Source organism: Podarcis bocagei (genome assembly GCF_964188305.1).
Source record: "Podarcis bocagei genome assembly, chromosome: 6".
NCBI classification, from domain to species: domain Eukaryota; kingdom Metazoa; phylum Chordata; class Lepidosauria; order Squamata; family Lacertidae; genus Podarcis; species Podarcis bocagei.
In genome coordinates, this window is record NC_138130.1 from 46,628,162 (window position 1) to 46,655,246 (window position 27,085).

The 27,085-nt window shown below is 39.8% G+C and overlaps 1 protein-coding gene across 10 annotated transcripts in view; it reads right to left on the reverse strand.

The window, feature by feature from the left end:
• The window catches only part of DMD (dystrophin), a 1,036,503-nt gene that overhangs the window by 630,192 nt on the left and 379,226 nt on the right, over nt 1-27,085 (reverse strand). For all 10 annotated transcript variants that reach the window (XM_081197764.1, XM_081197771.1, XM_081197761.1 and 7 more), the window contains 4 exons: nt 18,720-18,908; nt 18,240-18,421; nt 9,403-9,553; nt 4,181-4,300 (listed from right to left, as the gene is read on the reverse strand). In XM_081197764.1, coding sequence (XP_081053890.1) covers nt 4,181-4,300; nt 9,403-9,553; nt 18,240-18,421; nt 18,720-18,908 — 642 coding nt within the window. The remainder of the gene's footprint in view (nt 1-4,180; nt 4,301-9,402; nt 9,554-18,239; nt 18,422-18,719; nt 18,909-27,085) is intronic.

Here is a 27,085-nt window from a genome sequence, read left to right on the forward strand (position 1 = left end):
ATCATACTGGGTAAGTGAACTGTTTATTGGAAGAAACATGATCTGCTCAGGAGTGCCAGCAATTCTTCTTCAGCAAGTCTTGCCCCATGAGGCAGTTGCAGAGACTAAAGCTCCCTGCCTTCCCTCAGCTGCCTAAGTCTCCTCTCTGCCTCTTGGCCTCCCTCCGATTCTGAATTTTCCTCTGCCACACCCTGTTACCTCTTCAGCTTCCAAAACCTCCTCCTCCTCAGTCTTCTCCCTCTGACCATTCATCACCCTACCACCAATCCTGGAACTCCGAGTCTTCTTCCCTTGGGGGTTCTCCAGCTGGTACTGCCCACCATTTGTCTGCATCCAACCAGTCTATGACATTGTAATTACTTGTAGCAGCTGTTGATTTTAAAATATGCTATGGCCAGGATAAGGCTACACAGCCACATGATATGGCTGCCAGCCTGCCCACTCTGGCAATGCATGGCAGCACCAGATAAGAACAAGGGCACTGCTATGACTGCTTTCCTATTCTCTGCAGCTGAACAGGAATCCCAGTATTCCTGGAACAAGGACAGTGATTTATTGAAAGGAATGGAATGTGGCTTTCCACCAGACAGCAGTTGTCGGAAGCCTTTAGCTTCACCCTTCTGACCACTTGGAAGCTTTTCCCCTAGTTTAAAGACAGATGCATAGTCATCCTTTGATGGCAGGCAATTACGTGCACATTTGCCTGGGCCATGAAATCTTGCACCTCTGGCAAACTATCATCTCACATTACACAATTCCCAAACTGAATGCTTTGGAACAGGTAATTTCATATACAGTGGTACCTCGGGTTAAAAACTTATTTCGTGCTGGAGGTCCGTTCTTAACCCGAAACTGTTCTTAACCTGAGGCGCGCTTTCGCTAATGGGGCCTCCCATTGCCGCTGCGCCGCCAGCGCACAATTTCCGTTCTCATCCTGGGGCAAAGTTCTTAACCCGATGAGGCAGTTGCCGCAGCAGAGAGGCACACCCCCAACCTCAGCTTATGTATCTCCTCTATCCGAGCTGCACACAAGCAGGCAAAGATTCCGCCTTAGTGTAACCTTCTGCTCCTCCCACTTCAATCTGCTTCTGGTCCTGGGAGACAGTGAAGCAGCAGAGGTGAGGGCAGGAGGAGAAGGAGGAGGTGTGGAATCCCTTGACTCTACATCGAGTTTTAAAAAAATTCTAGTGATATACCTGCTTTGCATGCTTCCCTGATATACTACAGTGGCATGCTATGCTTCATGTTTCCTTACTACTGTCCATTGGAATTCATTTATTTGCCCTTACTTTAATACTATGACAATTTATGTCTATATATTGCACACTCCTCTGAAAAAGGTGTGTGCATGAGAGTGCATATACCAACCCACACCCACATATATATATACTTGAGTCAACTTCACTTAATATATTAAAAAAAGTATTATTTGTTAGCACTTGCAGTAAGAGCTCCACACAAGGTCTGTGATCTCTCTTTAGAACTGTGTTCCTTTAAATTAGAAGCCAGCACCAAGCAAAACGATTAAAGGACACTCAGACTTGCCACTTCCTTTGATACAATACTGCCCAATTTGCATGCTGGAAGAAGCTTCACATGCTACACCAAATCAAAACAAGATGACAAAGTCTACTTGAAAATTAGCATGACTTCAAAGAGAAGCAAGAATTACACTGCTCCGAGAATCACATATCAACTGTTTGACAAGATGCAAAGTATTGAAACAATCAGACTGATCGAATAACAACATTGGTAAGAATTACAACTGAGTAGCAGAACAATTAAATATTAGGGGCTTTTGAGGTAATATTTGGCAACATCAAATAATAATGAAATTTCCCCTTAAGTAATTTTGACATGAAGCAGGTGCCTTCGATGTACTCTTTCTAAGAGCCTGCTTCAAACATTTTTGTTTAGGTAAGCCTATTCAGGCACATATATGTTGGTGTGTTTTTAGCACTTTTTAGTTTACTGTTAATTCTAATTATGCTTTAAATGTTATAAATTGCTTGCTTTTCACTTTTTATTATATTTCTTGTAAATTTCAAAGAGGTTTTATTATAATCAAGCAGTATATAAATTTTGTTAAATAGTATTTCTTCAAAAGCAGTGGAAAATGTTTCTTTAGGGTGAGAGCATTTCTTCCTAAACTGGCCTCATTTGCCTTCAGTGATCTCAGCACATAGCCAAATCTGACATCATGGCACGTCATAACCAATAATTGTGGTCACCAGAGTTCCAAAGTCATTGAGATCATTATTTGACTGATCCAAGAAACACTGCTCCAAAACTGACTTGGTTTCATTGGTTATTAGTGATGCTGTCATGTTGTAAAATCTAGCTGAATGCACCATTCTATTCATTGATTCCTACTCTACAGGCATTACCCATATGACTGTCTCACAAAGAAGACAACCCAGTAATAACATAAGAAAAAGACAACCACAATGGTGGAGGAGCATCAATAGATAGGAGAAATGAAGCTAGCGAATAAAGAAAAGTTAATACTTGCACAGGTAAGATTTTGGAGGGAAATTTATGCCACAAACATACACATGCAGGAAAAATATTTACTCACTAGCAAAGGTATTTATACTCACCTCCCTGGTCCTGAAACTACACTACAGTTTTAGCCATACATTTATTTATTTTTTGGTGTGATTGGTTTTTAATATAAAAAAATAGCACAACAGTCAATAACGAACTGTGAAAGCAATCTTCAAAACAAGACTAAAAACTAAAGTAAGCTAAAGCCAGATAATATTCAGAAATCAAGCCAAAGGCCTGGCAAAAAATGTTTTAATATATCCAAAAAAACAACACCCCCCCCCGAAAGGTTATTCTTTCAGCGTTGTATTTCAAAGGTGGGTGCCAATACTCTGATTCACACAAAACGCACCTCAGAAAGAGTTATTGGACAGGAAAGATGATACAGTCCTCTAGCTTTCCTGGTCCCCAGTCAGCAGCACACTGAGCTTTGCCCCTCCTCCTTTCAGTTACCGGCAGCAACACTCAACACTGGAAAGCAATGCTGTCCCACCAACTGCTCTTGTATCATTCACATACAAATGGCAAAAGATTCCAAACCTCTGGGTAATTTCCCTGTGGTTACTTGCAATGCCTAGCCACACAACTGCAGTTAAGAGCCTGTTCAAGAATTCCTTTAAGGAAAACAGAGTATGAGTATTGGGTCCACACCTCTCCCTTCACCACACGGAGGAATTAAGCCAATGAACAATGAGAATTATTTTAAAACACATGCAAAAGGTATCTGGCCATCCAATAAAGCCTCCCCCTTCCCAATTCTTTCAATGACAAATCCAGGTATTTTTGACCCCTTTGTGGGATCACAAAGTCCACCTCAGCACTGCCTATTGGAAAAGGGTGGCTGCATTGCCTGAGCACTGTGGAGGAGCAAGAACAAACAGCAGGATGAACCTGATGCTGAGTGGGAGGTGGGTTGAAGCAGTGGTGGAGATGAGGATGTCACAATGTTGGTGGACAAAGCAGTGAATAGACTTTCTAAAATTCTGCTGGACCAGCAAGAAGCTGGAAAGATGCCAGGGGTTTCTGCTGTTTTTCTTCACTAGTCCCTCCTCCCTGCCATAGATGCATCAGTGACAGACTCAGTAATCACTAGTGGCAGAACTAGTGGTTTTAGGGACTCCAGTGGTGATAGGACTCAAACTGATGGCCAAACATGTGAACCACTACCACAAGGCCTGCATTAATTTCAGGAAGAAACTGGATATCCAGGTGTATAATGTGTTCAAATAAGGTGGCATGAACAGCTTGATACTTCCACCCTGTGTGTGAGGGAGGGGATGAGTGTGTTCAAGACACTTTACTGGGTTAAGAGTTCTTCCTGGAACATTAGCATTTCTAGTGTGATCAATTCCTCCTTCTTATATTAGCACTTCACCCTTCAGGCTGTCATACAGAGAGAAATGTCTTCAATATGTCCAAGGCATAGATGGGAAAGGAAAGTAATAGTTACTCAGTCAACATGCTATATACACTTAAAAAGATGAAGATTTTTATAAACACTCAAGTTCATGATGTAAGAAAAAAACGGTAATAATTAATTCCTTTAATTTATGACAAGTTCTTATCACAACAGAATTGTTTCCTGTAGAATGTGTGATGCTATTTGTCACAAACATACCACTTTAATAATTACCTGAAGTTGTTGTTCTAATGCAGCCGTAGCTTTGTCTCCACTAGCTTCATCTACTACAACAACCATATGTGTGAGGGAATTAACCTTGACTTGTTCCTGCTCCAAGGCTTCTTGAATGGCCTAAGACAAAAAGGGAGGAGAAAACCACACACACAAATCACTTATGTGTTATTACATACTTTGATGAAGTAAGCAGACTAGAAGTGGGGGATGGGGGGGATGCCGCCGACAATATTGTGAACAGAACTAGCAGAAAATTATGCCTTTACAGTGACATAGCACTTCTATTTCCTCTTGCCCCTGCATCTTTTCCAGAGGGTTTCCTCTGATTTTGAGAATGCGGGGAGGGAGACTGCACAGGGGAGGAGACCGGAAAGATCCAGAAATGTTGGGTACCACCCAATATCTTCCTCATTTTCACAAACCTTCAAGATATGCAATCCTAAATATTTTTCCTAGGCAGTATAATTGTAATCCTTTACACACTTACCGGGGAGTAAGCCCCAATTAACTCAATAGGACCCATCTTTTGTCAAGGGCACTCCCCAGCCAAAGGAATGCACACGTTAACTCTTTATTGTCAAAGCTGGCACTTACAGTCACTTCTATGGCTCGGAATACCCACACACACCAGTTCAGCATCTAAGCAGCCATTCCCAGGTCTGCGCTCTATGGAGCAGTTGCAGCAACAGGAGACAAGTCCCCTTCCACAAGTTTATGTACCTTCCCTCAATGGGCTGCATGCATGTAGCCAGAGACAATACCTATGTGGAAAGCTTCCTCTGCTCATCCCTCTTCAATCCCCTCCTGGTTCTGGTGACAGTGGTACAGGAGTGGGTGGGGATGCACCCAGCCCTACACTTGCATGACCTGCCTCTTCCTCCTCTTCTTCTGACTGATCCTGTGCTCCACCTCCCAAGCTCTGAAGCTGCCTCTGCTTCTTGCTTCCTACCTAGTACAGTTCTCCACAATTCACCAACCCCCCTCTCCAGCCCCACTTCCCTCTGCCCACACTCATCTGTGTCCTGCCAGTCCCTGACACCTTTGAGTAAACACGCGCAGCATTATACTACAAACATTACAATTACTGTAGTGCTTAGTGAATATATATCCATGTGGTATGGCTATAAAGAGGTTCTAGCTGCCTGTTTCAAAGGGCAATAATAATGTTTCCCTTAAACAGAGTGTGTGGACTTTATTCTTTTTCTGGTGGGAATGCTTTTTATTAGCACTCATGAGTCTGGTATTAAATGGTTATACTGTATTTACTTCTGAGGCGCTTCCTTTGATGCTTTTCATCAGCTGAGATGTAGAAGTTTGCCTAACCATTGCTCAGCTCTTTTATCCAATTGCAGGCAGGGGGGCACGGTGTGAATCAACCTAAAAGTCCTGGGACCTATCACAGGTTTTTGAAGGCTTTGGGGAAAGGGAATATAATCAGTGCTTTAGGTATTATAATTAATTTCATTTCTTTAATCTGGGCTTTAAATCAAAGAATCACAGCCCCCAAATGGTAAATAAATGCATAATTAAATAATAAAGTGTACCAGGACCAAGAAAATTGGTCTCTTTCCTACAGTAGCTCTTCACTTCCTCTCTAGGGGATAGAATGGTTTTTCACAACAAATTAAAAATTAAATTGTGAAATGCAACAAAAGAATCCAAAGGATATAAGAAAAAGCAAGACTGCTCTAAGGTAACTTTCCAAACTCTATTTTTGTCCAATCTCCATCAGCGCTCCTGCTGGGAGAGGAGAGTGGAATTTACAACAGAATTCATTCTTGCAAAATTCAGCATATACAGAGGAAACCAGTATGTTGGATGGGATGCAAGATTATGGTAGCTTGATGTATTCAAGAGAACACTGTCAACATATATTGTTTTGTAATATCATGTACCATATTTGATACTGTCTAAGAAATGACTTATGCCAAGGAAATAATGGCAGTGTCACCATCCTTCACCAGAAAGAAAGAATAACTTAATCTCGTGACACTTAAGCTGGTTTGCAATAACATATATACAGATCACACAATTCAGTATCCTGTAATCATAAGCCCTGAACCAAAATTGATTTGTTTACATGTTTAATATGTTAATCAGACTGAGTTTGAAAATCAACAGTTTCTAGCTGACTCACGTTTCAACCTGCTGCAAATTTTCACATAAACACCAAAAGTTATGACTTGGAGATAGAGTTTACAGTTTATTTATTTGAGTTAGTATTTCTATATTCTACTCTTCACCTCATGGAACATTTATTTTCTGCCATGAATGCTGGGACTGGTAGCAATTCTTCCAGTCCCTGGTGAGGAAAGATGCTTAGATGGGGCCTGGAAGTGCCTCCAATCACAGCTGCCTGCCTCACAGCAAGGGCTATTTTTGTGTTTGAGCAGGGGACTTGAGAAGAAGGGAATAGAAATAGTGCTCAATCCTCACCAATTATGCTACTGTCCATGAATGAAAGTTCATCTCTTGAGTTCATCTTTGCACTATAAATGTAGATTAACTATGCTATAAAGGGGAAGAGCTTGGTGCATAATGTACCTTAGCTCTCTATTGGACAGTTAAGGAAAACACACTGAGGTTAACAGCGCTTGGTCAGAGTGAATACAGTGTTTCCATGTCAATGGCGTTTTAATTGTCTGCCATAATGTCAGTGGTACTTACTGCTAATGTTAAGTGGCACACCTTGTACTAGGGATAGCATTCAAAGTAATCCCTTTTGTTATGCTTTTGGTAACTTTTTTTGCATCCCAACCTAGTGGGAGAAACATCATTGTTGGTTGGAAAATTTAAGATTTAGGTACCAGTACTCCAGAGGACTTAGGGACGCGGGTAGCGCTGTGGGTTAAACCACAGAGCCTAGGACTTGCCAATCAGAAGGTCAGCAGTTTGAATCCCAGCGACAGTGTGAGCTCCCGTTGTTCGGTCCCTGCTCCTGCCAACCTAGCAGTCCGAAAGCACGTCAAAGTGCAAGTAGATAAATAGGTACCGCTCCAGCAGGAAGGTAAACAGCATTTCCGTGCGCTGCTCTCGTTCACCAGAAGCGGCTTAGTCATGCTGGCCACATGACCTGGAAGCTGTACCCTTGGCCAATAAAGCTAGATAAGGACCACAACCCCAGAGTCGGCCACGACTGGACCTAATGGTCAGGGGTCCCTTTACCTTTTACTTCAGAGGACATGCCTTTGAGGGCAAGCCAAGACTACCACCTTCTGACAAGAACTCAAATATAGTTACAGGAGGGGAACTACTCATATAGAAGGTCAAAGGGATTTTGGAAGTCTCATTGATCTCTGTATCTTCCAGGAAGTACTTTTTAGATATCTAGACATTCTGGTCAGCTCATAGGCTCCAGAAGATGCTTCCTTCTGTACTAGAAGAATGTTAAGATTAACGTAGAAGCCCTGGCCTTAAGAATGAACCATCTGATTGATTCTAGTTTATTTAAGTGAGTGATCACTATTTTAAGGTCTGTTTCCTCTATCTGGGTTAAGAAAAAGAAAATGAAACATTAGGAGCTGAGCCAAGTGTTAAATTTGACAGATGAGGCAAATAATGCAGACAAAAAAGTAACCATTAATGCAGCATTTACCTTCAAGGACAAAAGAATTAATCATCCTTTTCGGGAAGGAAATAAAAGGTTATAAAACACATCAGAGAGAAGTGAAGGAAAATAATTATGGTGATGGTATTAGATAACAGACCTAAAGAGAAGCAGACATTGTTGCTGACCTCTCTACCTACAAAAACACCATGGATCCACTAATCCAGGAATCCAAACTCTTCCCATCGAGCTAGTACCCTGTCTCAACAGCTATAAGTGAATGGCATTTCCACACTGATATTGGAACGTATGGATGCAGAATAGGTTAGATGCACAGGAGAAACCTTGCTGTATCATTCAGGTACAATTTGTGTCTGTCATCTTGATTATATAATTTTTGGCAAAAGCTAAACACGTGCTTCTTTGCCCTAGCTTTTTGACACATGAGATGTATAGGAATTACCTTATTTCTGTGGTTGTAAGTAGTTTTAAACTGTTCTTAACATTGTGTTTTAATTACTTTAACCAGTGCTGTGACCTTACAGTGAAATGAGAAAGGGGAGGAGGTGAAGAAGAAGAAGAAGAAGAAGAGGAGGAGGAGGAGGAGGAGGAGGAGGAGGAGGATCTGGTTCATGAAACCAAAATGTTTCTTTGCCCCTGCCTTGGAGAACTCCTGAATCCAGTCAGTGGAAGAACAGAGGAAGGGTATCACTGTGATCTGTATGGCACACCTGGAACTTAAATGTGCATAAAATGTTATGACCCTTTCAGATTGCTTTGCTACGATCAATATGTACAGCAATAAATAGGTATATGTATGTGGGGAAACTAATTTTTATGTACTGCTATAGTGAGTGTGATGTTCAGTCAAACACTTCCCAGCCTATTTATGAATAATAATAGTATATTAATTGTCATTCTATTTTAATTAGTCATGAAAAGTTGCATTCATTTATAATGGTTTATGTATTTTATTTATAGGAGGAATCAAGTTGTCAACCAAAGTAAACCCATTCACTCAAATTGGATATAGGCTTAGGCTTGCAGTCTTTATGTATAGCAGAAGCTAACAACAAAAAAGACAGTTGTACTAAAGTCTTTTGTTCACTATGTGCTAGCTTGTTTTTATAATTAAATTCATTTTTCAAAAACATTCCACATCTTTTCCAATACAAAGGCAGGCACTCAGTTAGAATACTTTACAGTGCTCGGGGGCTGCATGCTCAGAGTCCCAGCACTGCTAATGAGATTAGAAATCCCAATTATAATAACTAATAGTGTCGATTTGCAACTGGAGGACTCTAGAAGGAAAGTACAAGATAGCAAAAGAAACCAGGGGAATAATAAAATCTGAAATGTTATTATTGTGTTTTCCAGTAAATAGTATATTGAAATTCCCTTTTCCCTTAGCACCCCAGCCCACTTTTTATTCTGTGAATAATGGCTGTGTGAAAGAAAGAAGAAAATGATGAGAATCCTGGACTTATTAATAGAAAATCCAGAATTTCTGTGTCATGTTCTGAAGGTTTTGTTCAGTTTCAATCTAGATTTGCTTTTATTAAATGTTTCAATTTCCCAAGAATACTATGTTGGCATTTTCTCAAATATATATATTTAATTTACATATCCCCTAGAAACAAATGGACTCAATAAATTTGTTGACTTTGCTTACCTTATGCTCTTCTACCTGCCGCTTTAAGTCCTCCAAATCAGGTCCCAAGGGCTCTGACTCTATCCTTTTTGTTCTTTCTTCTGTTTTAGCTAACCATTCAGAGAGTTGGCTTAGCTGCTGATTTTGTAAATCCATCAGAACGCGGTGCAAACTGGGAAAATATGTTTTTAAAAGCACAGCGAGTTAAAGTCAAGCAGATGTAACATATGATACATCTGTCCGTTGTTTATTATAGGCCACAATTCATTGTTTACCATAGCCTCATGTTAGCCATACCAATAAACTTTTTTTAAAAAATAAACTTTTGATGAGGCGTTCACAAATAAAGGAACAGGGTGTGGTTGCTTCCATGCTATAGTCCAGGGGTCAGCAAACTTTTTCAGCAGGGGGCCGGTCCACTTTCCCTCGGACCTTGTGGGGGGGATGGACTATATTTTGAAGAAGAAAAAATGAACGAATTCCTATGCCCCACAAATAACCCAGAGATGCATTTTAAATAAAAGGGCACATTCTACTCATGTTAAAACACACTGATTCCTGGACTGTCCATGGGCTGGATTTAGAAGGTGATTGGGCCGGATCCGGCCCCTGGGCCTTAGTCATTTATAAGAAACTGCTAAGAAACTGCTTTCTTTTGTATTTCAACACATTCACATTTCTTTATTCATTTATTATATCCAGCATTTCACCATTTGTTTTCAAAGTGGCTTGCAGCAATATAAAATACATAATATTGAAAATGTAAAACATGTATTAAACTCCAAAATTGTAAATCTCAATGATTTAAACTCTAACAAGGAAAAAATGAAAATACCTGAGAAGCATTCAGGGTGCAAAGGCTTAATTTTATCTTATTCTACACTGCTCTGATAGCTTGTGGCTGTGGATAGGTTTATAAATCTGCAAATATATATAAATACTTCCCCTCAATAAATTTAAATGGAAGTTTTACTTATCACATAACATATATGAATTCTCCATGGCCAAGGTTCTTCTGCATGTGCATTATGGCCATTGCTGCCATCTGAACATTGACCAGGTAGTGTGGAAAGGTAACCAACATATTTATCCCCCTCCCACCCCCAAAAAAGGAAACTTGCAGAGGTCATTGGGTGTGCTGAAGCTAGCATTCCTGACGACCCTTGGTAAATTAGGCTGGGAGCTGTATACAGCCTTTGGGCTGCAGGTTCTCCACCACAATTCTATTCTATTTATGAAATGTTCCATTCAGCAAAGGTTCCTTCCAATGTTAATTGCTTCCTGCTTGCAATTCTTCTCTTTTATTGCTTACTGCTGTGTGCAGCAGTGGCATTACTAATGGAAAACATTGCTTATTGTTCCTTATTGTTATAGTTTCTGTTCTAAGTTTTGATGGTTGAATTATTTTATTGTTTGAGTTGTGTGGGACCACCCAGGCGACCTCATTAATTGGACACTCAGTAATGGTCCAAAAGAAATATATACCTCCACAAGAATGGAAATTGTCCTTAAAAGGCGACTAAGAGATACTATTGAAGTGGTAATTAACAGGCAGTCCTGCTGCCACTAAAGGACATGCCATTAAAGGGCAGAAACTAAAGGGCAGAACCTGCAAAGAAAATATGTAATTAATAGAATCCCTAATATGTCTCAATAGCACTTGACATATCCATACTAGCACCAAAATTCCATTAAATTTTCTTTTTAACGTGGGCCACAAAACAGATCTAGAACAGGTTGTGAGAAAACACTGGAGTATAATTATTTAGAATCATAGAATTGTAGAGTTGGAAGGGACCCCAAGTGTCATCTAGTCCAATCCCCTGCAATGCAGGAATCCCAGATAAAGCATCCATGACAGATGGCCATCCAAACATGTTTACAATGTCATCTAGATGCAGCATAAAAGTTATAAAGTTATGCAGCATGAAAGTTAAAAAGATGGTAACATCAAATAAAATAGAATTTCCTTGAAGCAGATATGTATTTAATGGTAATCAGTGGTAATCAAAATTATTTTTCCTTAAGAACCATTCATATTACAGTAGATTGATGATACAGCATGTTAAAACACAGAGATTTCTAGTAATATTTTAACTACAGTGAAATGAAGAAGAAGAAGAAGAGTTTGGATTTGATATCCCGCTTTATCACTACCCAAAGGAGTCTCAAAGCGGCTCACATTCTCCTTTCCCTTCCTCCCCCACAAAGTGTTATACTCATTATTCAATAACCAGTTTGAAGGCTCACAAAAATCAACAACTGGACTATTGATAGGGCAAAATCCTTCTCACTGGAAATGTCAATGAAAAATAATTATGCCTCAGAATACTAGTCACTTTACATATTAGAAAAACAACACTTTGCTTGCCTTTGGGGAATTTTCAGATTATGGTCATGATCCACAGAATCTCCTTAGCTTTAATTAGAACATGTCAAGCGAAATGACCAAAACCATATTCACTTAAATGTTGAATACTTTTAGGACTGGTATAATTACACTGTATTAACTGATTTCCCTATATAATAATGTCAAAGAAGCAAATATTTTGACTTCTGAGAAAGGGTCAAATCCAGATAGAGATCCAAGTCCCTGCTATAACTGCTGCAACACAAACAACTACAACTGCATTGTGTGAGACTAGTATGTCTCTACCATTCCCTAAATATCCCAGTGCATTTTTTTGCATCAGTATTAATGGGATAGCAGCAAGACAGAGTAAGAATACAAACAGTGGTGGCTCTTTTTCTTCTTTCACCTCTTCCCTGTCCTACAAAACAACCCAACATTTTGAATCTTTAACAGCCAGGAGAGGTTGTTGGTTTGTTTTTTTTTGGGGGGGGGGGGAGAAGGGAAGTAACCTTCCCAAACAATTGTGAAGACTTATAGGGGGCTGTCAATTCTGGAATGCTTTATTATTGAATTATATGGTGAATAATACATACCATGGGATGAAACTAAGAAGTGGACAGAGAAGTCCTTTGTCAATTCATATTTGTTTATCTAAGCAAGGGATGGGATACCTCAGGCATGGGGACACCAAATGCGGCCCTTTAAGGCTCTCTGTTTGGCCCTTGGGATTCTTAGAAAGCCACGTCTTCCCTCACCAGCCACACTCTGTGACTGACTCAAGTGCTTTATCAAGTCATTCTAAGTCCTTTGTTTTTAGTTTCCGACCACCAGTGTGCCTCAACTACACTACAAAAATAAAGAGGACAACTCTTATCATGTTAAACTAGTGTTAATATTTATCATTTATCTTTTTTCACAACCCCGCACCCCACCCCCACCCCACAAGTTATTTGTTAAGACCATTTGAGAGATTTAGAATGACTGGCCAATTCACAGTTTTTTCTGGGCTCTTAGGCAACTCTGAATAATGTGTTTTTGATAGCCTCTGAGATAGCTAAGGAAAAGTCCATATATTTATAGACCCAGTATTTCAAATATACCGTTTCATTCTGTGTCATATTATATCAAACTGTGGTGAAATGTTGCTATTTACTTTAGTAATCAGCTTCCAGTCTCTCAGCCCAGAAGCAAATGGATTTCAATCACATACAAAAAAGACTTGCTACGATATGGCAACGGTTTAATTATAACATGGTATATCAATGTTTATTGAGACAAGGAACATTATGGTTGAAAGCGATTTTTGAAAGCGATTTTTTTCACCACTTTTTTGTATGAAGTTTTTCTCTAACCTTTCACACATTTATTTTAGCTAATGCTTAACAGAAGGTCTAATACTGAAATCTAATTTAAGGACAATTATGAAATCTTTGCAATGTGCTTCGATGTTAAACCAGCCTTTTTGTTCTCAAAATATCCATAACTTAATTTGTCATTGGAAGACCTTTTACTAAACAGATTCAATTTTTAAAGCCTTCATGCATTATTTTGTTGCCAATTATGCAAGAGAGTCAAAATATTGGTATCTATGAGGGCAGGAAGCTTTAACGAGTAGGTGAAAAACCTTTAGCAGATTAACCAGTAAAGAGCAAAAGTAAGAACACAATAGTTCAATATTTTGTTGTTTTGTTCTGGTGCATTATTATATCGATGAATAAAAATATATTTTAAAAATAACATATATACATTTTCCTTCTAATAATTCTGGTCAATATACTTGTATCCCAGTAACACTGTCAAGATTAAGGATAGGACCAACTCATTTAATGACATGAGATTCACCATCTGGCATCACATGACATTGCAAGTCATGATGATTATATTTATTTATTTATTGAAAGTAGTTCTATGCCCCTGTTCAGAGTCCCCACAGAATGGTTTACCTAAGATTGTTGCAACAATATCACGCCCCCCCCAAAAAAATCACCATAAAATTGAAATATGACTGTTTACTTGAAAGTTGCAACTTATTTTTCCCCTCCTCTCTGCAGGGTAAGAATTTGCTATGGTGGCAGTTAGAAGAAAGAGGGACCACCACTGGGAGCTGAGTGGTGGCAGTTTATCAGATTGTTCTTCTCCTGTCCCATCAGGGCAAGATGGCAGACTGTATTATACATGCCACAGCTCAAACTATCTATGATTCCATTCTATAACCAAGTATTCTTCCAGCACAGGGGGCTAATCTCTTATCCCCAATGTCTGAACCAGTCAAGCCCAGCAATTCTTGCAAGTTTTGTTCTTCAGATTACTAGGGTTTACTGCTTTCCCAAGGCTTTTCCTTACTGATTCTTCTGGACATAAGTAGCTTTATTTTGATAGGATGCTTTCCTCAATCAAAATAATTATAGTTTACCCAAAGAGAGGAAAATGATATACTATTACATTGTCCTCAAGCATTTATTTGCTTCAAGGACAAAACTGATTATCCCAATACCTTTCATACTGTTGGGAACTTGACATTTGAAGCAAGTGATGTATATCAGGGCAAAAGAATTTGTAAGCTCACATATACACTGAACCGTTGGTGACTAACCAAGAAAAAGATTTTGGGAGTCATGACCGATAAACACCATTAAAACTTTTAACCCAGTCTGTGCCAGAAATAAAAGAAATTCCGTATCAGGAATTACTTATTCCTCTATTTCTATTAACATTTGTAACCCACACTTCTCTCTTACTAAATGGAGCAGATGACAAACCATGCAAAACAATAATCCAGTCAATTAAAACACAATAAATTCAGCAAAACAACACACTAAGGCAAAATATAATAATGGTACATTCAAGAGGCTCCCTTAAAGAATGGCAAGTTCAAAAAGGAGTAGGTTGTCCTTATGTGTAAAGGGATTGAAAATAAGGTGGCTAATATTACCAAAGACTTTACACATATCTAAAGTGTGGCCCTGTTTGGAATATGGAGTGTGATTCTGATTTCCCAATCAGGGAGTATTATGGAGCTAGAAAAACTGAAGAAAACCAACACACATTTGATTTCACATCAGGTGGCTTTCAGCATTAAACACAATAAATCATTAACAATAACCACTATAAAAAACAACCAGTTTTTATGAATAAAAAATACACTTGTACCTACCTGAAGTGTCATTTTCCATTCCCCATGAAAGTCCAGCTGATCGGGCAGAGCCACTAATCTGCTGACTTTTCATGGCAGGAATGGGAAAAGTAACATTAGACATCAAAATTGTGCGATAAAATTGGTTGACAGGAGAGGCAAATAAAAGTACTTCTTTACATAGCGCAAAAGAAAGAAACAGCTGCCATGAAAGATGGTGACACTCACCAGCATGGCTTGCTTTAAAACAGGAGTGGCTAATCCTCTTTTTGGCACCAGGACTGCAGTCACCCAGGGCCAACCACGTGGGGCCACATACCAGTGGTGGATGTGGTCAGAACACACTGCCATGTACACATGTGTGCGCACACACAGAGAAAACAGTTTATCCAATGACTGTGGTCAGGGAAACATACATCCCCTTTACTATGCCCACCGCAGTTCTGTGTGTACTTTAAAAAAAGTTTTTTGGTGGCCCTATGGTTTAAACCACAGAGCCTAGAGCTTGCTGATCAGAAGGTCGGCGGTTCAAATCCCCGCAACGGGGTGAGCTCCCATTGCTCGGTCCCTGCTCCTGCCAACCTAGCAGTTCGAAAGCACATCAAAGTGCAAGTAGATAAATAGGTACCGCTCGAGCGGGAAGGTAAACAGCGTTTCCGTGCGCTGCTCTGGTTCGCCAGAAGCGGCTTAGTCATGCTGGCCACATGACCCGAAAGCTGTACGCCGGCTCCCTCGGCCAATAAAGCGAGATGAGCGCCGCAACCCCAGAGTCGTCCATGACTGGACTTAACGGTCAGGGGTCCCTTTACCTTTTTACTGAAATCAGAGTAGTCTGGGAGAGCCAGAAAAATGTGCTTGCAACAATAGATACCCTTGCTTCACAAGGTGATGAGACAATTTCATGGGAGCTAAATGAAACCTCCCCATTAAGAGGCAATATCACCACTGGCAAGCAGTTGCCTAAGAGGCAACCATAGGGGAGCACTCACCTTCGTACGCAGCTTGCAGGCTTCCTTGAGGCATCCTGTTGGAAGCAGGATGTTTAACAAAATCTGGACTGTTCCCGCAGGACTATTTTATATTCTTATTTGCAAATTAAAACATGCTAACCCCATTTTAAAAATAGTTTCTACCAGTGAGCTGGAAGCTTTTTTAAAAACCCAACTGATCTCTGTGACCTTGTGAATCAGAAATCAATCTGTATACTCCAGCTACAGAGACCTAACATTCAAGGGAAGCACAGAACAAGTGATATCAAAACGCACCAAATACCCATCACATATATATTTTAATGTCGACCTGTCTGAGGACACTGTGAACACACAACTAGGGCCAAGTTTATTTTAATAATAGTGTTTTAAATACATCCACACAACACATGCCTATTTTTTAAGTACATAAATATGGCTGTTCCGTTTTTAAACTGGCAGTATTTTTCATCAGTCCTTGCAGTTCTGAAATTATTTAAACACTGTGTATTTGATTGGCAATACTGTCAAATCTTTTGTTCTGATGTAAGTATGGGTCTCGTACTATTTTAACAATACACCTTTTTCCTTAACAAAAGGTGAGGAGAGATCAGGAAATTATAGTTTTGGAACTGGAATAGGAAGCAGTACACCCAGTTGAAATGACATAATGAACCATAACTATTAAAAAAAAATGAAGTTGCTTTTAAAAAGAAACCTACAAATATATGACAAACTCTCATTGCAATATGGGAGCTCCATTAATCGAGCTCTACTCTAAATGATAATTATGCCATTAATCTCATCATAGTTTAAAGCAGCTTATCATCACACTGTTCTAGGCTGTTTTTTATCTTAGGTTCTGTCAGATTTGTGTGATTCTGAAGTAAAATTCCAACTGAACTAAATCAGAAATGGCTTTGATTATCGCTCTTGGAACCGCTCTCACTCACTTAAAGCACAGGGTACACATCTGACTAGCTTCAGTTTCACATCCCTTGCTCTTGTGAACTCCAAGATGGCATGAGCATTTTATCTGAAGGCTTATCAACCAGTTCTTTGCTGTTGGTCAGGTATAAGTCCAGAGTAGTAGAGTCCCTTGTTGCTTTCTTTACCTTCTAAGAGATTAAATTGTCAGCAAGACTAGGCAAGAATTAATTGGACACTGTTCTGTTCCAGATGATGATCCATGTAGAACAAGGGTCCTAGTCAACCAGGAGGTTCACAGCAATCACAGTCAAGTGACAAAAGAGCAGGAACGAGCAAGGAAAATCCATACAGAGCATGTCCATGCTTTGATAAGCTACAATCCAACAGAGGCAAAGTAAGGCATGGCATTCAAGAGGGTCAACTTCTGACAAAAGTTTTGAATCTTGCTTCAGTAGCAGCCTGATTGAATCAATCAATCAACCCCTGGTGGGGAGAACCTCTTTAGCTCAAGGGGGCTTACCTATGAAGAATGCTAGATTGGAACTTCTGGGATGGACATATTAGAGTTGGAGAATGGCAAGACAACTTCGTATAGCTACATCCTGTGCCAACATTTCTGGGGCAGTGAGAAATCCATGGGACATCTTTGACAGTGATTCCCTCTGATTCTCTGACTCTTCCTTCAAATCCATGGCGTTCTTGCCCCAGGGGGCACAGGGGAGAGGAGTCTGATTGTGGGATTTTTAATTTTTTTCATTTTCAGCAGTTAGACTTCAGGCAGATATTAGGCTGCTTGAAATAGCCCATTACTAGAGTTATTCAGGAAAGGATCAGCCATGCTTTCCAGCTGGCTGAGGAGTCTGTAGTATGCTGTTTTGCTTTCCTTCAGTTGCTACTCAGATTCTTTCAATGGTGTTTCCATATTGGCACATATATTCTTAACATATAATGCAATTCCCCATCCTTCTATGTTGGATATATTCCTTTTGAACAAGGTATACCCTTCAAGTGCTGAATTTCAATCATGAGACTCAAAGTCCCACTGATACCTATCAGATCATACTTTTCTTTCTGTGTTAGGATTGCAAGTTGTCGTGCTTGTTTCCTACACTTTTGACTGCCAGTTCTGAAACTGCCAAGGCTGTATATTCACATAGATAGGGATAGCAAAGGTATGGAAAGTCCCCATTCCCTTCCTAACAAAGTGCAATAACAAGATAAAAGTTTATGTGGGAATAACTTTTGTATTGAGTGTGAAACTTCTCTCAATAAGGCCTTTTAAAATGTCAGCTTGCAGATATGTGGCTCTAGTCCATCTGTTGTGCTCCACTTCCATTCTCTTACAATCAATTTTGACATTCATGAAATTGCAGCAAAGCAAGATAAATACAACAAAATCTGAACTAAATAGCACACCCTGCAACAATATTTGCACCAATTACAAAAGTGTTTGCCCAAGTTTATATTTACTCACTTGCTCTGTTTTTCCATACTTGTGACCCTGAGATTTTCCCATCGTGAATTAAGAAGATTCATTTGTTCTTGTATTTCATTTTCTTCATCTTCTGAAAGCTTCCCAAATGACAGAAGTTGGCTGCCTATTTGCAAAACATCACCAACACGTCCCTGGTGAGCTGTTAATTCCATCATAAAACCCTTCAAAAACAATTTTAACAAAGATTACCACCAGAGAAAGAAAGATGTATTTAGAAATTACAGATTCTATTGAAAATTCTAAACTTTATTCAATAAAATGTTTTGACAACAATTTTAAACTTTTTAATACAAACAAATTTGGCTGTTGCTAGAACACAGTCTTTTGAGCAAGAGCAAAAGGAAGTACCAATTGAATATCAAGCTTTTGGTCTTAATGCGCAAAACAGATAAAAGATCAGCAATTAGCAGATGGTGAAGTGTTTGTGTTGGTTTTTCAATCTGTGTTGTTCACACATACCTCATGGGTGTGAAACTGCTCTTTAACTTCTTCTACATCAGTGGATATATCTCCCTGTGCTTGCAAAGAATCTTCAGTAGACAGAAGCCATGAGAGTACTTCTTCTAATGCAGTTTGGTAGCCTTCCAGATCTACTTCTGTATCCATGGGTGAAGTTGCAAATAATCTCTGTTCATGTGTTTCCAAACGCTGCACAAAAAAGGGAGAAAGGCTTTTTGAGCAACATCCAATTAATCTGCGATCAAATAGTTCTTCTAGCCTACTAAATGGAATGCAGTTGTTTTAATTCTACGTAACAGTTTCCTTTTGGCATCAAAATCCTTATGAACATTCTTTGAAATATCACTGAGCAAAGGGACTGGGAAGAAAGCACAGATAAATATAAAATGAATTATAAGTCATTCTTCATGCACACCACTGTTATAAGTTTAAGTATATAAATATATCTAATTTTTATGAACTGTGTAGAGCTCACCTCCTTAATTTATTGATCTCAGTATGATGTCCAAGCAATTGCATTTTATCTGCATGCAAACAATGCTACCCAGATGCAATAGAAAATATTTTAAATTAAAGTTTACATGCATGCAACAGTGGGCTAAAATAATTGCCTCATACTTATTGATATTGCAATTTGCAGTTTTTGAAAACTGTGTGTGTCAATATACAAGTGTAAGTCTGCAGCAAGGGGACTGTAAGATGAAAGCATCTTCCCTTAGTTTCAGAGCTCTGACTGCCTTCCAGAGCCAGCCCACCCATGAGAAAAAGTGTGGTGACCACCTCAGGCAGCAGGATCCACAGGGGCAGAAGAGCCTGATGTTAATCTTTATTGCTTCCTTGTTTCTGATGTAGATATTCACTTCTCCCCTGGTGTGGGGACATGCCATTTTGGAGTTCGCCTTAGGCACCAAAATGTATTGGGCCGGCCTTGCTGTGTATACACAACACACACTGTGGTTTGTTAAGGGTTTCTGGGAATTGTAATGTTGTGAGTGGTAAACTGCAGTGCCCCAATTTTTTGAGGGAAAGACTGTACTTTGAAGATATAGTGTGTATATATCAGTCAAACAACTCTCTTTCTTTGATGATATCTGTCAGTTCCTGGTCATAAGGAATGACCCAAGATGTCTGAGGGAAGTAAAACTAACAAAACTTCTCAGGTGGCTTCTGTACATCTGTTGGGGATACAGAATTTCTTACTTCATGTGGCGGGTGGAAAGCCTATTTATTTGTTTACGTCACATACCAGTCTTCCATACAAGTCAATGGGGTAGACAAGATCAGACAATAAGCACAAGAAAGAGAGATTAGGTAGGTATATCTTGAGCGATGGAAGCAGTATGGCTGAGTGTGCACACACTCAGAGGATGACCTCCAAGCCATTCTAAATATCTTTGCAGAAGCTTATGAAAAGCTTGGCCTATCACTCAACATCCAAAAAACCAAAGTGCTGCACCAAAAATTACAAAATAACCCCTCTGCAGCACCACAAATCCAATTCAATGGTGTAATTTTGGAAAATGTTGATCATTTCTCCTACCTAGGCAGTTATCTTTTCACAAGGGCCAACATTGATGCCGAAATCCAGCATTGCCTGAGCTCTGCGAGTGCGGCTTTTTCCCAATTGAAATGCAGGGTGTTTGTTGACAGGGACATTCACAGGGAAACCAAAATGCTTGTTTACAAAGCTATTGTACTACCATTCTTACTGTATGCTTGTGAAACATGGACCACTTATAAATGCCATCTCCAACCCCTTGAAAGATTCCATCAACAGTGTCTCCGAAAAATTTTACACATCATTTGGGAAGACAGGCAAACTAATATCAATGTATTGGAAGACGCAAAGATCACCAGTGTTGAAGCAATGATTCTTCAACATCAACTTCGTTGGACTGGTCATGTTGTGCAGATGCCTGATGATCGTCTTCCAAAGCAACTACTCTATTCCAAACTTAAAAATGGAAAGCGTAATGCTTGTGGTTAACAAAAGAGATTTAAAGACAAGGCAAATCTAAAAAAATGTAGTATAAACACTGACAACTGAGAAACACTGGCCTGCGAGCGCTCCAGTTGGAGAGCAGCCTTTACCAAAGGTGTCATGGGCTTTGAAGACACTTGAACTCAGGACACAAGGGACAAACATGCTAGGAGGAAGGCACACTTGGCAAATCCACGCCATGATCAACTCCTGCCCAGAAACCAATGTCCCCACTGTGGAAGGACGTGTGGATCCAGAATTGGCCTCCACAGTCACTTACGGACTCATTGTTAAAACTGTGTTTATGGAAGACAATCTTACTTGGCTACGAGTGATCGCGGAAGAAGAAGAAGAAGAAGAAGAAGAAGAAGAAGAAGAAGAAGAAGAAGGCGGCTGAGGTGGTTGTGCAGCTTTCTCTCTTGTTGTAAATGGCCCTAAAGGGAAGACCTACATTGCTCTGGCATGGAAATGTCACAGGGTGTACCTGCATGAAGCTCACATACCCATACCCATTCACATGCCCACAGCCAGGGAGATGCACAACTTCTCCTATTGCCACCTCCTTCCTAATCAGAACTGTGTTATAAAGCAGCCTGTCTTTGATTGTGCAGTTTATTATGGTATAAAAATCTCTGCTGAACAGAATATGTGGTTGCTACATAAGATTATTAAGTGCATTCATTTTTAAACTAATCAATTCAGGGCAGTCTGAAATATTTCCAAGATTACATCCCTCCCACACTAACGTTCATGTTACACACAAAGAAAGAATCTGTAAAAGGCTAGAGGAAGGGGCTTCCTCTCACACTCTGTATAGAGAAACCTACTAAAATGTGACTCTAACCAAATAGAGCCCACTCACCATTCCCCCTCCCCCTCCCCCCAACCTAATACTGCATGCAACACTGTCTTACAATAAATGAAACTGATCTGTAGAAAACACAACTTGAGTTTATTTTTGTAAACTTATAAATCTTTAATAAAAGTATATTTTTTAAAAAATAGAGCCTCAGAGACTGTGGCCTTGATTCAGTAGGGTGAATAAAGTAGAGGAAAGAAAGCACTAATTTATCCCGATTTGACCAACATGGGGCAAGGGGGTGACACTGGAGGGTTACTAAGAAAAACAACAGATAAGATTAGTGAGAAATGTGGACATGAGCTATTGTTAGTTTTACATTTCCTATTTTGTTTGAAAACAACTAGATTTGTGGATCTGCCTATTTATCAAGATCAGAATATATCCCTGTAAAACTAATCCAAATTATTCAATATTTCTCAGTGAGAGAAATATTAATTTTAACCATCCTGTAACTTTAAAATAACAATTTTACAATTTGTATATGAAGTAAGGGGAACGCCAAAAATAAATAAAAATCCTTTATATTACTGTCCAGACTGGAGGACTCAAAGGGCTTTAAAACTTTAATTCAAAGTAAATACGACTCTAGAATGCCTGTGACTTTCAGAAGCTTAGAAAAATCAGACAAGCTTGGCAGCTGTTTCCATTGATTCACAGAGCCTATAAATAGAAAAGTATAGATTTACCTGCACTGAAAGATTATCTATTATAGTATTAAATTTAATATTTTTAACCTTCTAGAGTCTCAAAAACCCCTGCACAGAAAACATGTACAATGTGTTTGTGCACTGGTGATGTTGTCTGCAGAATCCATACAGCATCCTCCTGCCTCAGAGCAGGGAGGCAACCTGTTCCCTTGAACCAGCAATGCTACTCTTTCATTAAAACATGTTCTACTGCAAGCCCACAACAGAGCATGGGAAAATTAGCTAGTCCATAGTTACCAAACCACCTGAATTTAATGTGCATTTTCCAAGAACAGAGAGAGGATGATCTAAAGGACAATGCAGATCCAAAGCCGATTAGTAGATAAAGAGGTCGAATGTAACATGCAACCCTGCAAGAGTGCATCCAGGGTTAATAAATCTCTAATGTTGCAATTCAGTCTTGCCCAAATTGACTTAAATAATCCATGGCATCTGAATCGATTGCAGCTTTATTTTCCAGTGACAAAGATGTACAGTGGTACCTCGAGTTACATACACTTCAGGTTACATATGCTTCAGGTTACAGACTCCGCTAACCCAGAAATAGTACCTCGGGTTAAGAACTTTGCTTCAGGATGAGAACAGAAATCGTGCTCCGGCGGCGCGGCAGCAGCAGGAGGCCCCATTAGCTAAAGTGGTGCTTCAGGTTAAGAACAGTTTCAGGTTAAGAACGGACCTCCAGAACGAATTCAGTACTTAACCTGAGGTACCACTGTATGCTAATCCATCTACCATGTGTAATTTACCGTGTTATGAATTCTCAATAAAATATGCAATGAGTAGCATTAAAATGAATCAAATGTATCCAAATGTATAACCCAAGAGGTTTTTGCTTAGAGAACAGGATCAGATTTACAAAGGGTGGAGGATCATCCTCCAATTAATTTTAAGTATTCTTTCAAGCAACATTTATTGATCCTTACATTACCTTTGAAGTGAAGAAGTGAAATGAGTCCAGTAAGAACTTCCTGCTTCTAACCAAATCTCATAGTAAGTCTGATTGACTGAAAGCAACTTTAGGATCCACTGTTAAAGCAAGATCAAAAGGCTGACAGTGAAATAAAACCAATTCAAATAAACCTAAACTGAGTTTAGTGATGATGGATATCAACATTAAGAATAATTTAGATAACATCTTTTGACTTGTTTCGGAACAACGTTTAAAAGTAAGCTTCTGTATAACTCCTTATTATTTAATACCTAAATTATGTGCTCTGCCAACACTTTCTGCCACTACTGCAATGAAAAACCATATATTTAAATGTGATGCAAATAACTTGAGTAAAAGAACTGACTTCCCATCATTCAGGGGCTAATATCTCCAGCTGCAGATCTTAGCAGCAGGCACCTCAATCAGGAATAGTTTATGTCCAATTTTAACAAAGGTCTAAAAGTAAAGAGAAAATTGCTCAAGGAGTACGAACACAAAGTCACAGAGTGTAGCCTGAACATTTTTAGTTCCGGGGAACTATCCTTGTCTTTGTTCAGTTGGCCTATTAGGGCTTATCCACACTTCCTCTTGCCCTGCTGCTTCCCATGGGGAAAACTGCTCTTTAGCGCCCAATGAGAGCAAACAGCAATTTGGGGTTTCTCCAGATTGCCACAGATCGCTTTTTTGAAGATGACATATGTTATCACAAAGAAGACGATGCTAAGTATATTCTTAACATAAATTTCCCACTCATTTTCCGGAAATATTCAGTAAAGGGACACAAACATTACTCTCAGATATACTAACTGTCTAGTAAAGACAAGTATGAAACAGAAAACTTTCTTGAATAGGATGAAATGGTAATAGTATGATAAGTAGCTGTACATGCTGTGGAAGAAAACACAAACTAAAAATCACTTCTTATACAAATGCATACTCCAAAAGGGAATTGTAAAGTCAGAAAGCTCAACTATTGAAGTGGATGACATCAAACTAAAGACGCCGGAGAGGTCTGTATGTTCACTAGACCTTTCTGTACTTCAGCATACCGACTGTGATGAGGCAGGCAGTTATTTTGAAAACTAATAACCCATCTTTTGACTGCAATGCCCCACAAAATCAGCATAATTTTAAATATATGATAAAATCACGGTGAAATGCAAGAAAACTTAAAAAACCAAGAGCCTGGGAAAATGGGAACATCTCAACCACTTGCCTCAAGTCTTACAAGTCTGGAGATCACGGAGATTCCTGAGAAACAATATTACACAGGATAGGTGCCACCACTGGAAAGGCCTCTCCTGTAACTCAACTAATTGTGCCTCTGAATGCAGTCAGACACAGACAAAGAGTGAAAGCAAATCCTGAGGTGTATACCTAAAGATGTTAGGTGTCAAGTGAACCTTATGTTATTATAGGTAGTTCTAGGACAAAAAATGATCTCAATTCAATTGAGTCTTCTGAGGATCCAAAATAGCAACTAGAGGAGGCTGGTCCATTAGGTAGAATGGAGGACAGGTCCACCAGCTTCAGTCTACCCTTAACCAGTTCCCATCTTCCTGCCTTCTTACTTACAACCAATCCAGGGGACGTCCCTGCCTATGACAGCTTCCTCTTCCTTCGTTTCAATGTTTTCCTTGCAGAACACAGCAGAGAGGAAGATAGGGACAAAACAATCAAGAGTGAGCTCTGCCTTACATTGTTTCTGGCTCCTCCTACAGTTGATGTTCTGCCCTACCAGATTAAATGGCCATCAGCCACCACCGATAGCAGCCACAAGCTGACATCCCTTTCTAGCAAAGTCTGTCAGGTCATTCTCAAGTATAGCCTAAAAGGGAAAAGGCCACAAACATTCTGAGTTCCATTTCACTGAAGATCTCATTATGAATCTATTACACTCCATAACAGGAAAAAACCTAGATCAGCATATGCCTATTTATATCCTATTTACATGTCTGCAAGAACTGTTTATCAAGAAGAAGAAGAAGAAGAAGAAGAATTTGGATTTGATATCCCACTTTATCACTACCCTAAGGAGTCTCAACCTAGCAGTTCGAAAGCACGTCAAAGTGCAAGTAGAGAAATAGGTACTGCTCCAGCGGGAAGGTAAACAGCGTTTCCGTGTGCTGCTCTGGTTCGCCAGAAGCGGCTTAGTCATGCTGGCCACATGACCCGAAAGCTGTACGCCGGCTCCCTCGGCCAATAAAGCGAGATGAGCACCACAACCCCAGAGTCAGTCACGACTGGACCTAATGGTCAGGGGTCCCTTTACCTTTACCTAAATATACAGCATTCTTTAGGGATTACTTCTGTTTTATTCTGTTTCTACTACTGTCAGTTGCCTTCAGGGGTCCCTTTACCTTTAAGGAGTCTCAAAGCAGCTAAAAATCTCCTTTCCCTTCCTCCCCCACAACAAACACCCTGTGAGGTGAGTGGGGCTGAGATACTTCAGAGAAGTGTGACTAGCCCAAGGTCACCCAGCAGCTGCATGTAGAGAAGCGGGGATGTGAACCTGGTTCACCAGATTACGAGTCTACTGCTCTTAACCGCTACACCACACAGGCTCTATGTATCTTATATATACATACTTACCTCAGAGTCCTTCTGAGTAAGACATGCTCTGTAAATGTGCACCCCTCTGAAAGTCCACAAACTCTGTCTTGTTTAGTATTTGCCTATCCTCTAGGAAGTGGAATGAAGTGCCCAAGTAAATGAATGGCAAACATATATTTATGCGTGCGCGCGCAGGCACAGACACACAGACACACACACATACTCTCTCCAAATAACAACCATTCTATTACTATTTTGCTGGTTGCATTTGTACCAGTGCCCAGATGTGAAAGGCTGTATTTCACATTACCAGCTTGCTTTCCTGAGCAATTCAGTAAATTACTTCCAAGTCACTTTCTTAGACACTAATCTGCTATAAATCTAATCCCTAACAGCAAAAAGACAACCTGAGCCTGCTGAATGCCAGTGGTTTTAATGATCTGACCTACTCCAGCAAAAATCCCTAATTAAAATGTCCCCACCTGATTAGCATTATTCCAGCGTAAACCCTCATTGGTTATATCACAATAAAGGTAGTACATAATTGTGCCACGATTATCCATATTGAAAGGGTGGAGTTTTCAAAGAGAACAATTAAATGTTCAAATGTTCTTCAGAAACTGTTCCGTTAATTAAGAAGCTTTAATAAATATTTAATTGCATTTTTAAAAATGTTTTAACTTCATTGAAAAATGTTCTGCTATATTTAATATATTATATATGATTATCCAATACTGTATATACAAACCCAGTTACAGCCTTAAGAATATTATCTTAAGGTATAATTGCATATTGTTGTTAGCAGAACCAACACAGCAATCCAAACTCTGGCTGGGGAGGGGTAGTCCTTAACTGAGAGTTGGGGCCACTGCTGCTTCTGCAGTCTGTCCACTCACACTGGCTGGGGAGGAGGCAGGGGACAACTAAGTTTCTTCACCAGGAGCTGGGGCAATGACCAGGCCTGGATCAAGTGACAGCAGTGGGGTTGTCTTGGAATCCAGAGAAATTTGGGCTGACTTAGTCATGCCCCAGAATGCCCAAGTTGGAGTCTTTCTATAAGCTGTATCTGGTGCAGGATTGCACCAGCATCACTTCATAGGTGGAGACTTCCAGGGCTACGTAGAGCCCAATCTACCCAACACCCCCTCCAGATTGGTGCAAAGGGGGTTTCAATTGCTGCACAAATCTCAGAAGAATTGCTTAATACTATACTCATGGAGGACTGCTTCGAAAGCTATGCCCGGTGTAAGCTGCAAAAATAAAAATAAATCTATGTTATTTGAGCTGATATGATGAGGCACCACACTTTCTGGTCTGGTTCAAACATCACAG